At 46.1% G+C, this 12,993-nt stretch overlaps 1 protein-coding gene across 1 annotated transcript; it reads right to left on the bottom strand.

The window, feature by feature from the left end:
* Positions 1-1,173: 1,173 nt before the first annotated feature.
* LOC141989036 (olfactory receptor 5AR1-like) lies at positions 1,174-7,505 on the bottom strand. The gene is made up of 2 exons (XM_074955263.1): positions 6,597-7,505; positions 1,174-1,209 (listed from the first exon to the last, which is right to left on the bottom strand). The coding sequence occupies exons 1-2, from the start codon at positions 7,503-7,505 to the stop codon at positions 1,174-1,176; spliced, it is 945 nt and encodes a 314-aa protein (XP_074811364.1).
* Between the last annotated feature and the right edge of the window lie 5,488 nt (positions 7,506-12,993).

Here is a 12,993-nt window from a genome sequence, read left to right as displayed (position 1 = left end):
CGTGTTTGGCCAGCGTGGCAAGCTGCAGGTGACTATGCAGATCTCATCAGCAGAGGTGACCATGATGGAGTCCCGGAATCACAAAAGAGCTCCAGCATGGACTGAACAGGAGGTACGGGATCTGATCGCTGTATGGGGAGACGGATCCGTGCTATCAGAACTCCGTTCCAGTTTTCAAAATGCCAAAACTTTTGTCAAAATCTCCCAGGGCATGAAGGACAGAGGCCATAACAGGGACCCAAAGCAGTGCCGCATGAAACTGAAGGAGCTGAGGCAAGCCTATCAGAAAACCAGAGAGGCGAACAGCCGCTGCGGGTCAGAGCCCCAAACTTGCCGCTTCTATGATGAGCTGCATGCCATTTTAGGGGCTTCAGCCACCACTACCCCAGCCGTGTTGTTTGACTCCTTCAATGGAGATGGAGGCAACACGGAAGCAGGTTTTGGGGATGAAGAAGATAATGATGATGATGATGAGGTTGTAGATAGCTCACAGCAAGCAAGTGGAGAAACCGGTTTTCCAGACAGCCAGGAACTGTTTCTCACCCTGGACCTGGAGCCAGTACCCCTCCAAACCCACCCAAGGCTGCCTCCTGGATCCGGCAGGCGGAGAAGGGACCTCCGGTGAGTGTACCTTTTAAAATACTATCCATGGTTTAAAAGCAAGCATGTGAAAGGATTAATTTGCCCTGGCATTCGCAGCTCTCCTGGATGTACTCCCAAAGCCTTTGCAAAAGGTTTCTGGGGAGTGCAGCCTTATTGCATCCTCCATGGTAGGACACTTTACCACTCCAGGCCAGTAGCACGTACTTGGGAATCATTGTACAACAAAGCATTGCAGTGTATGTTTGCTGGCGTTCAAACAACATCCATTCTTTATCTCTCTGTGTTATCCTCAGGAGAGTGAGATATCATTCATGGTCACCTGGTTGAAATAGGGTGCTTTTCTTCAGGGGACACTCAGAGGTGCCCGTTCCTGCTGGGCTGTTTGCCTGTGGCTGAACAGAAATGTTCCCTGCTGTTAGCCACGGGGAGGGGGAGAGTTGAGGGGGTAGCCACGCGGTGGGGGGAGGCAAAATGTGACCTTGTAACGAAAGCACATGTGCTATGTATGTAATGTTAACAGCAAGGTTTACCATGAAAGAGTGTAGCCATTGTTTTATAAAATGTGTCTTTTTAAATGCCGCTGTCCCTTTTTTTCTTCTTCACCAGCTGCATGTGTTTCAAGGATCACAGGATCTTCTCCTTCCCAGAGGCTAGTGAAGATTAGAAAGAAAAAAAATGCACTCGTGATGAAATATTCTCTGAGCTCATGCTGTCCTCCCACACTGACAGAGCACAGACAAATGCATGGAGGCAAATAATGTCAGAGTGCACGAAAGCACAAAATGACCGGGAGGAGAGGTGGCGGGCTGAAGAGAGTAAGTGGTGGGCTGAAGACAGGGCTGAAGCTCACATGTGGCGGCAGCATGATGAGAGGAGGCAGGATTCAATGCTGAGGCTGCTGGAGGATCAAACCAATATGCTCCAGTGTATGGTTGAGCTGCAGCAAAGGCAGCTGGATCACAGACGGCCACTACAGCCCCTGTGTAACCAACCGCCCTCCTCCCCAAGTTCCATAGCCTCCTCACCCAGACGCCCAAGAACGCGGTGGGGGGGCCTCCGGCCAACCAGCCACTCCACCACAGAGGATTGCCCAAAAAACAGAAGGCTGGCATTCAATAAATTTTAAAGTTGTAAACTTTTAAAGTGCTGTGTGGCATTTTCCTTCCCTGCTCCACCACCCCTCCCGGTCTACCTTGGTAGTCATCACCCTATTTGTGTGATGAATGAATAAAGAATGCATGAATGTGAAGCAACAATGACTTTATTGCCTCTGCAAGCGGTGATCGAAGGGAGGAGAGGAGGGTGGTTAGCTTACAGGGAAGTAGAGTGAACCAAAGGGCGGAGGGTTTCATCAAGGAGAAACAAACAGAACTTTCACACCGTAGCCTGTCCAGTCATGAAACTGGTTTTCGAAGCTTCTCTCATGTGTACCGCACCCTCCTGTGCTTTTCTAACCACCCTGGTGTCTGGCTGCACGTAACCAGCAGCCAGGCAATTTGCCTCAACCTCCCACCGCTCCATAAACGTCCCCCCCCTTACCCTCACAGATATTGTGGAGCGCACAGCAAGCAGTAATAACAGTGGGAATATTGGTTTCGCTGAGATCTAAGTGAGTCAGTAAACTGCGCCAGCGCGCCTTTAAACGTCCAAATGCACATTCTACCACCATTCTGCACTTGCTCAGCCCTAACTGAACAGCTCCTGACTACGGTCCAGGCTGCCTGTGTACGACTTCATGAGCCATGGCATTAAGGGGTAGGCTGGGTTCCCAAGGATAACTATAGGCATTTCAACATCCCCAACAGTTATTTTCTGGTCTGGGAATAAAGTCCCTTCCTGCTGCTTTTGAAACAGACCAGAGTTCCTGAAGATGCGAGCGTCATGTACCTTTCCCGGCCATCCCACGTTGATGTTGGTGAAACGTCCCTTGTGATCCACCAGAGCTTGCAGAACTACTGAAAAGTACCCCTTGCGGTTTATGTACTCGGCGGCTTGGTGCTCCAGTGCCAAGATAGGGATATGGGTTCCGTCTATGGCCCCACCACAGTTAGGGAATCCCATTGCAGAAAAGCCATCTGCTACGACCTGCACATTTCCCAGGGTCACTACCCTTGATATCAGCAGATCTTTGATTGCATGGGCTACTTGCATCACAGCAGCCCCCACAGTAGATTTGCCCACTCCAAATTGATTCCCAACTGACCAGTAGCTGTCTGGCATTGCAAGCTTCCACAGGGCTATCGCCACTCGCTTCTCAACTGTGAGGGCTGCTCTGATCTTGCTATTCATGTGCTTCAGGGCAGGGGAAAGCAAGTCACAAAGTTCCATGAAAGTGCCCTTACGCATGCGAAAGTTTTGTAGCCACTGGGAATCGTCCCAGACCTGTATGCGGTCCCACCAGTCTGTGCTTGTTTCCCGAGCCCAGAATCGGCATTCCACAGCATGAACCTGCCCCATTAGCACCATGATGCATGCATTGGCAGGGTCCATGCTTTCAGAGAAATCTGTGTCCATGTCTTCATCATTCACGTGACCGCGCTGACGTCACCTCCTCACCTGGTATCGCTCTGCCAGGTTCTGGTGCTGCATATACTGCTGGATAATGCGTGTGGTGTTTAATGTGCTCCTAATTGCCAAAGTGAGCTGAGCGGCCTCCATGCTTGCCTTGGTATGGCGTCCGCACAGAAAAAAGGCGCGGAACGATTGTCTGCCGTTGCTCTGACAGAGGGAGGGGCGACTGACGACACGGCTTACAGGGTTGGCTTACAGGGAATTAAAATCAACAAAGGGGGTGGCTTTACATCAAGGAGTATTTCAGGCAGGACTTCATGGAGGGTTCCAATAAGACATGGTGCACCTCAGTAATTGTTCTTATTGGAACAAGCAAGTTGGTCTAGCCTCTGATTGATACATGGCTAGATTTACCTCGCTGCACCTTCTCTGTGAGTGACTGCAGTGCGACCTAGAGGAATGAGTCCCCTAGCCGGGGGGGGGGGAGCGGGGAACAAATGAGTACAAAACAAATCTGGTCTATTTCTTGTTTCGATCCACTCCATCTATCTTTTACATCTTTGGTTGGCAGCAGACGGTGCAGAAGGACTGCAAGCCATCCACATCTCATGGCTGCTCGGCAGAAGATGGTACAATATGACTGCTAGCCATCCTCATCTCTTGCCAGCCAGGCAGAAGATGGTACAATATGACAGCTAGCAATCCATATCGCCTGCCTGCTCACCATAAGATGGTTCAGTAGGACTGACTGCAGGACTAAAGAGAATGAATTGGTCAAGTCACTTCTAATGTAGAACCTGCACCAATGTCTACCCAGGCGCTCATGGCCGATGTGGCCAGGAGCACCTCAGACACGACGATGACGGCTACCAGTCCTATTGCACCGTCTGCTGTCACAAGGCAAGGGGTTGCTGCTGCTGTGTAGCAATGCAGTACCACGTCTGCCAGCACCCAGGAGACGTACGGTGATGGTTACCTGAGCGGGCTCCATGCTTGCCATGGTATGGAGTCTGCACAGATAACTCAAGAAAAAAGGTGCGAAACAATTGTCTGCTGCTGTTTTCATGGAGGGAGGGAGGGAACGGGGGCCTGACGATATGTACCCAGAACCACCTGTGACAATGTTTTAGCCTCATCAGGCATTGGGATCTCAACCCAGAATTCCAATGGGCAGCGGAGACTGTGGGAACTGTGGGATAGCTCCCCACAGTGCAACGCTCCAGAAGTCGACGCTTGCCTCGGTACGGTGGAAGCACTCCGCCGAGTTAATGCACTTAATGCACTGAGAGCATTTTCTGTGGGGACACACACACTCGAACATATAAAAACGATTTCTAAAAAAACGATTTCTATAAATTCGACCTAATTTCATAGTGTATACATACCCATAGAAGGGATATGATAGAGGTATATAAATTCATGAGTGGTGTGGAGAAAGTGAATAAGGAAAAGTTATTTCCTTGTTCCCATAACATAAGAACTAGGGGCCACCAAATAAAATTAATGGGCAGCAGGTTTAAAACAAATAAAAGGAAGTTCTCCTTCACACAGCGCACAATCAACCTGTGGAACTCCTTGCCTGAGGAGGTTGTGAAGGCTTGGACTATAACAGGGTTTAAAAGAGAACCGGATAAATTCATGGAGGTTAAGTCCATTCATGGCTATTAGCCAGGATGGGTAAGGAATGGTGTCCCTAGCATCTGTTTGTCAGAGGGTGGAGACGGATGGCAGGAGAGTGATCACTTGATCATTACCTGTTAGGCTGACTCCCTCTGGGGCACCTGGCATTGGCCACTGTTGGTAGACAGGATACTGGGCTGGATGGACATTTGCTCTGACTCAGTATGGCCATTCTTAATGTTCTTATGTTCTTATAATGGGACATGCATGAGTTTTGGTTTGGGGATATTACATTTGACCCGATGTGGCTTTATTTAAAGATTTAGGGTCACAGGATAGCAGATTCTTTTGGGTAGGAAAGGAATCGTTTCATCCATCTCTCCCTGATCCATGGAGGGCAGATGGTCTGCTGGACTCGGACTCAGCAGACCTGGGTTCATTCTTCTGTTCTGTCAGAAAGTGGACAAATCACTTAAATTGCCCCACAGGTCAGTATCGACTTTACAGTGATATCAAGTTTAAAAAAAAGTCTCTCTCCTCACTCTGATGTGTGGTGGTCTGCTCTGCAGAATTGAAGCAGTGAGATAATTGCTGAGCCATGCGGGTGGTGGATAAAGAGTAAGGATTTTAAGAAAGACAGTTTTGGGGAAAAGAAATGGCTGCAGGTTTTGAGGCTGACAAGGTGCCTTTCCCCTTTGCATCACCAGTTCCAATCCAGGGAGGAGGTTAAGATCCATGAGCCCAGAAAGGTGATGGGTCTTGAAATGGGATATGATTGTTTTCAGCTATAGGTCACAGATCTTTTTTTCCCACACCCTGTTCAGCGAATGGAACCAACATTCTATGTATGGAAACAGCACCACAGGGAAAGCCAAGGACGTTATCTCAGCAGCAGAGCAGATGCTGAGATCCATTTTAACTGGCTTCATCCCTTTCCAGAGCTTTTTCATTCTTCTAGAAAGTGGGACAGAACATGAGAAAGACGAGTGTTTGTTTACCTGTGACTTTATTATAAAATATTAAGGTTGCTCCCAGAAGGACTGAAAGAAGGAAATGAAACGAGTTATGGCAATAAATAAATGTGTGGTGATATATACCATTTGTGGTGGATTTGAATAAATTAATAAAGAAGGATGAGAGGGAGGAAATGGTGTTCATCTGGCTTATTCAAACCTTTCACTGCATGCAGGCAACAGTCCACTATCCTCAGAAAAACTGGAACGTTTGTAACTGATGACTGAGTGTATTAAGCTTAGCATGAGGGTTTTGTTTTATTTTGCTTTGTTATGTCTGATATTACTTAAAACCACTTAAATCCTACTTTTTATACTTAATAAAATCACTTTTGTTTATTTATAAACTCAGTAAAAGTAATTTTTATGCGGGGGGGGGGGGCAAACAGGGGAGACAGGTGTCCTGCTGAGCTGGTTTCAGTCTAGATCTGCAGCTTTGGGGGCATCACCCAGAGCCTAGGTCTGTGTTGCAGCTGGCTACTGTTTCTGGCTCAACAAGACAGGGTTCTGGAGGCCCAGGCTCACAGGGAAAATGGGCTCAGAGGTAATTTCAGCACATGAGGTGACAGTCCCAATGAGGGTTTCTGTGACCGAAACTGGCACATTATGCACTTGGGTTTCCTGCATTTCCTGTGATGCTTCCCTTTTTTGTCCACTGATCTCCATAGGGGACTGCAGACCTTGTTGGAATACAAACAAATTAATAATAATAACAATATAATAATGAACAAAACTAACACGGGCTCACCGAAATTATTTTGTAATGGGCTGAGAATTGACTTCACCTGTTTCCACTCCCCTCCACTAAACCAGTACTGAATGAAACAGACTCAAGAATTTATTCATTGCTTTCCTCAGGGCGTCCTTCACCTCCATGTTCCTCAGGCTGTAGATGAGGGGGTTCAACATGGGGATCACCAGCATGTAAAACACTGAGGCCACTTTGTCTGTATCCGTGGAATAGCTGGATGTGGGACGTAAATACATGAAGAGGAGGGTGCCATAAAACAGGACCACAGCGGTCAAGTGGAAAGTGCAGGTGGAGAAGGCTTTGTGTCGGCCCTCGGCAGAGCGGATCTGCAGGATGGTGAAGGTGATATAGACATAGGAGAGGAGGACAGTCAGAAAGCTGATGACTTGAATGTAGCACATTGAAACAAACATCACAATCTCATTGATGCGGGTGTCAGAACAAGAGAGCGCCAGCAGCGCGGGGACATCACAGAAGAAATTATTGATGATGTTGGAGCTGCAGAATGACAGCCCAAATGTAAAACACGTGTTTAACATTGAATCAACCACCCCCAGAATGTACACCCCAGCCACCAGCTGTTTACAAAGGTGCCTGGACATGGTGACCGTATAGAGCAGCGGGTTACAGATGGCCACATAACGGTCATACGCCATCACAGCCAGCAAGAGGCACTCAGCATCTCCAAAAGCGATAGAGAGATACATTTGTACAGCGCAGGCAGTGTAAGAAATGCTTTTCCTCTCGGCTAAGAAATTCAGCAGCATCTTAGGGAAAATTATCGAGGAAAAGCAGAGGTCACAGAAAGACAAATTCCTGAGGAAAAAGTACATGGGGGTGTGGAGTCGGGGATCAATTGTGATTAACAAGATCATCCCCCCATTCCCCACCAGGGTGAAACCATAAATCAGTAGGAACACCCCGAACAGGGGAACCTGCAGCTCCGGACGATCTGTCAGTCCTGAGAGAATGAACTCAGTCGCCTCCGAGTGATTTCCCTCTTCCATCTCCTCTCAACAGAGATCAGACAGCTACAGAGATGTGGGCAGGAAGATAGTGAGGAAAACCTGCCCCTTCTCTGTAATGAAGTAAGTGAAGATAAATGGAGATCAGTTTCTTAACGGACATCAGTACCAGCTCAGGGAAGGGCTTAGTCCACAGAGCCAGATGTTCACAGCTGGTTATTCCAGATGTTCGATAAAATGCAGACACTGTTCAAACACAATGACAGGCAGGTTAATCATGCCCCCCATACAAACACTCCTGTTCACTAATCCAAAGAGAAAACAGTGACTTGTGACTCTGCTGTGAGAGAATCAGTCTGCAGGGATTATTCGTTATCTAAAGAAGGGGTGAGAGTGAAGAAGTGTCAATCTTTTGACCATCTTTGGGCAAGGGGAGCTCTATGGCTTGGCACGTCCGTTTGGGGTAAAGTTGCTTCCTGTGCTAATTAAGCTTTTGGACATTTACTTGAGCCGTATGAAAACCCAGCGACATCATGGGAAGCCCTGGCTTCAGTGACTTTGTAATTACCTATTTTTTTCCAACCCATGAGGTCGCTCCTTTAGCTGAAGGGGTCGGAGTTGGGGCTGAGGCTTTTAGTGCTGGAGGTCTGGAATTCAATAGCTGCTGATCCCCATGGTGTCTCTGTGTGTGACTGACTGTAATTCAGGACAATAGCACGTACCTGCTGAGAAGAGAGAGAGAGATGTGGTGGCATTTCCCCATCAATAGAAACTGCCAGTCTGGGAGCATGCAGGAAATTTTATACGGAGATGTGCGATCTATGGCCCATGATTCGAGAAGCAACTGGGAGTACCTGAGTTCAGAGAGCCACAACACCTAATTAATGCATTCAGTGAACCAAAGCCAGCCTGGTGTAATTGGTGCCCTGGGGATTAATTTGACCTACTCTTTCTTACTGTGTTATTAAATGATGCAAATTCTATCAGAGTTACAGAGTATGAGGTTAGGGTATATTTCATCCTGGTGTATTCATTGCAAGTTGGGTACTGTGTAGACCTAATCCACAAAGCGTTGTTTTTTTTTCATGGTGACCAAATTTTTTTAGCTAAAAACTTAATATTTTCACTTGGAAGTACCCGGGGGTGCCTCAGATACCACACACCACCAATCTCTTCCATGTTCCTGGCGTCCAGGCTGGACTACATCCCCCTGAATGCATGATGGTCTCTCCTCTTGCTGAACTGCCCAGGAACTTCATCAGAGTCCCACAGGCATAATTTAGGGAGGAGGGGAGTTTTGTATTTTGACAGAAAGCTGATAATTTCCACGGAAAAATAATTACATGAAAAAATTGTTGAATGCAAAATCCAATTTCCCATGGAAAAACGTCTCAAGAAAAAATTTCAACCAGCCTTAGCAACACATTTGGAATCAAAGGAACTGAAAGTTAGATACAGGTGAAATGTACAAACTGTTTGCAGCTATAGATGATATCTTCTCAGTTAGGGTTTGAGCGTAAGGTTTGAACGAGGTTTGAGAGTAACCTCATTATCCTGGCCCCAATAAGTGGAATGTAAAGCCTGTAAGACATGTAAGCTTTCAGAGTAGCAGCCGTGTTAGTCTGTATTTGCAAGAAGAAAAGGAGTACTTGTGGCACCTTAGAGACTAACCAATTTATTTGAGCATAAGCTTTCGTGAGCTACAGCTCACTTCATCAGATGCATAAAGTGGAAAGTACAGTGAGCAGATTTTATTTCTACACACAGACCATGAAATATATATATATATATATATACACATTGTAAGGAGAGTGATCACTTAAGATGAGCTATTACCAGCAGGAGAGTGGGGTGGAGGGAGAGAAAAGCTTTTGAAGTGATAATCAAGGTGGGCCATTTCCAGCACATTTCCAGGAGTTAACAAGAAAGTCTGAGGAACAGTGGGGGGGGGGGGCGCGGAGGTGGCAGGGGGAGGAATAAACAAGGGAAAATAGTTTCACTTAGTTAGACGAACACCTGTCAGGGAGATAGGATGAGATTTCCCAACTGTTCTTTTTGATCAGCAGCTTCTCTGAGGCCTGGTTTATGCTTAAAAATTAGATCAACAGAGCTCCGTCACAGAGGGCGGGGAAACATTTCACAGCCTGTGCGAGTCAGTTAGCTTGTATTGACCCTCAGTGTAATTCTTTCATTGACCGAGCTGCTGCCTCTCGGAGAAATGGATTAACCACAATGATGGAAAAACCCTTCCATCAACGTGGAAAGCATCTACACTGTGGTGCAGCTGCACATCACAGCTGAGTCAATGTAATGGCCTTATGATAGACATTATCTGACTCAATGGGGGAGTTTTCCCCCTTCCTATTAAAGCGATTTTCTCCTCTTTTCCATCATTCTGCTGCCTCCCTTGTAAAGCTTTTAACTTCTTTTGAAAGTAAATGTGTTCAGAAAAGTTGAAATAGCTTCTCTCAGGATAGTTCCTTCCTTCCTTCCTTTCCCTCCCATGAATAGCTCACTGTCATTTCAATTAATGGCTGAAATGCTCTGAACCTGGTTTGTTTGCCTGTGACTTGGTGGTACGTCTTTGTTTTCGCTCCCTTCACTTACAGTGAGTTGAGGACGGAAGCAGTACCTGCTCAGAACCCTAAAATCAGAACCCTAAAATCAAAAGTTGAATCTTTCCCTGTTTGCTAACCACACCAACATTACCCTTTATTCCTCTGGAGCTGATTCCTGGGATGACTTTGAGATTTGCTCCCTGGATTATCTTTGCTCCCACAATGACAGCTGTGCACAGCACATGCCATTCATATTGTTGCTGTTTCTTTCCTTGTGGAAATGGAACACAGAGGGCCAGAGAATCAGCTGGTCTCTGTCGCTGTCACTCCTGTGAGGCCTTTTGAATATAATACGAAACTGAGGTGACTGTGTTCCCCTTCATTTGTTGGTCACTGGTGGTTAACACTGAAGACCTCTACAGCATCTCTGAAGATGCTGCAACAAAGTATGTCCAAGCATGCCACCCCCCTCCCTCCCTCCTGTCATTTAATGTGCTGTTTTCCCTGCCAGACACACTCCCCTGCTGCAACACAGACCAAGGGTCCAGGCCACACCACCAAAGCTGCAGATCTAGACTGAAACCAGCTCAGTAGGATACCTGCCTCCAGCATGCCGACACCCAGCTCCCAGAGGGATATAAACCCCAAATAGATCAATTTTACTCTGTATAAAGCTTATACAGGGTATAATGATACATGTTCGCCCCGTATCACTTCAGGAAAGATATGCACAGCTGTTTGCAACCCAAGGTAACAATTACTCACACTGAGTTTATAAATAAACAAAAGTGATTTTATTTTTAAGTAATTTTAAGTAGTAACAGGTAGAACAAAGTAAATCACAAAGTAAATTGTGCAAAGCTAAGCTTAATACACTCAGAAATCAGTTACAAATTTTAACTCCTCACCCCAGTTGTTACTTTAGGTAAAATTCTTCTCAGATCAGATACCTTTTCTGATCTGGTCCAGCCCGGCCTCACCCACCCCTGTACATAAAGTCCTTTTGTTTCCAGGTGCTTGTGGATATCTCTGTGGGGTGGGGAGGCTGTCTCTTAAGGCAGTTGAAGACACTCATTGTTTGCTTCCCCACTTTATACAGAACTTCCCCAAGGCGGGAAACCTTTGTTTGGAATTCCACACCACTCAGGAAAAGTACCAGCTTCAAGATGGAGCTCAGTATCTGGTCACATGTCATGTAAAACCCCAATCTCCATTCTTCCTGGTTTGTCCCACATATACACAGGAAGGCTTGAGGGTAAACAGAGCCATTCACAGTTCATTGATTCTGAAGCATCTTTAAAGGCTTTCACTTAATATGTCTAAATCAGTAATACAAGTTAATATCTTATTCTCCTAATTCCAGACATAAAAATAATCCATGTAAACAAATAGGATGAACACACTTAGTAGATTATAGGCTTTATAATGAGATGTTACAAGGGACACTTAGCGTAAAGCATATTCCAGTGATGTCATATCCACAAGCATATTTTCATAAAGCATATGGAGTGCAATGTCACACAGAGCTTTGCCCAGCACTGGACAGAAGGGGGAATTGAACCCAGATCTCCCACCTCACAAGTGAACACACCAAATATTGGGTTAAACATTACAAAGGGAAGGCCCACCACCGCCTCCTACAGTGGTTGTCTTGTGACCAGTATGAAAATCCTCCCCCTGCACACACACATTGTTTTGGGACAAAGCTATTTGCTGTATTTGTAACACATTTGTGAATAGTTTCAGGTCAATCCAAATGGTATTGTTTTTAACAATAAATGATTAGTCCCGAAGTAATTCACTGATTTATAGACACCTTTGCGTCCCAATGCTGGTAAATTACTTAAAGAGACATTTGGAGAGGTGACCAACAAATAAAGTGGAATACAGTCACCTCAGTGTTGTATCATATTAAAATGACCTCCAGGAGAGACATCGATCCAGGCCAGCTGATGATCTGGCCATCTGTGTTCCATTTCCACAAGGAAAGACATGGCAACAACATTAATTGCATGTGCTGGGCACGCCTGTTGTCCTGGGAGGAAAGATGCTTCAGGGAGCAAATCTCAAAGTCATCAAAGCCAAATTTAATCTCCCTTGCCAAGGAAGCAGTTCCAGAGGTATAAAGGGTAATATTGGTGCGGTTAGCAAACAGGGAAAGATTCGACTCTATGTCTGATTTTAGGTTTCTGATCAGGTACTGCTTCTGTCCTTCCAACTCATTGTAAGTGAAGGGAGGAAAAACAAAGAGGTACCACTGAGGCATGGGCAAACAAGTCTGTTTCAGATCATTTCAGCCTTTAAATGAAATGACATTCATGGGAGGCAAAGGAAGGAATGATGCTGAGAGGAAAAATTTCTGAAATTATTTACCTATTAAAAGAAGGAAAGATCTTTACAGGGGAGGGAGAAGAATGATGGAAAAGGAGAGAAAAATCGCTTTAATGCGAAGGGGGAAAACTCCCCCATCGAGTCAGATAATGTCTATCCTAAGGCCATTGCATTGGCTCAGCTATGCTGTGCAGCAGCGCCGTAGTGTAGATGCTTTCCACGTTGATGGAAGGGTTTTTCCTTCAATGTGGTTAATCCATGTCCCCGAGAGGCAGTAGCTCGGTCAATGAAAGAATTACACTGAGGGTCTGTACAAGCTAACTGCCTCGTACAGGCTGTGAAAAGTTTCCCCGCCCTGTGCTACAGAGCTCTGTTGATCTTATTTTTAAGCATAAACCAGGACTCAGAGAAGCTGCCCATGGAAAAGACCAGTTGTCAAATCTAGTCCTATCTCATTGCCAGGTGTTTGTCAAACCTCCTCTTAAAAAATCTCCAGTGGTGGAGATTCCACAACCTTCCTGGGCAAGTTATGTCAGTGCTTAGCCACCCTCACTGTTGGGTTGTTTTTCCTATTGTCCAATCTAAACTGCCCATGCTGGAATTGAAGTCCATTGGTCCTTGTCCTATCCTTCCCCTACCCC

Source organism: Natator depressus, chromosome 6 (genome assembly GCF_965152275.1).
Source record: "Natator depressus isolate rNatDep1 chromosome 6, rNatDep2.hap1, whole genome shotgun sequence".
NCBI lineage: Eukaryota > Metazoa > Chordata > Testudines > Cheloniidae > Natator > Natator depressus.
The sequence above is the reverse complement of the archived record's forward strand: the minus strand, read 5'-3'. Positions and strand labels throughout refer to the sequence as shown.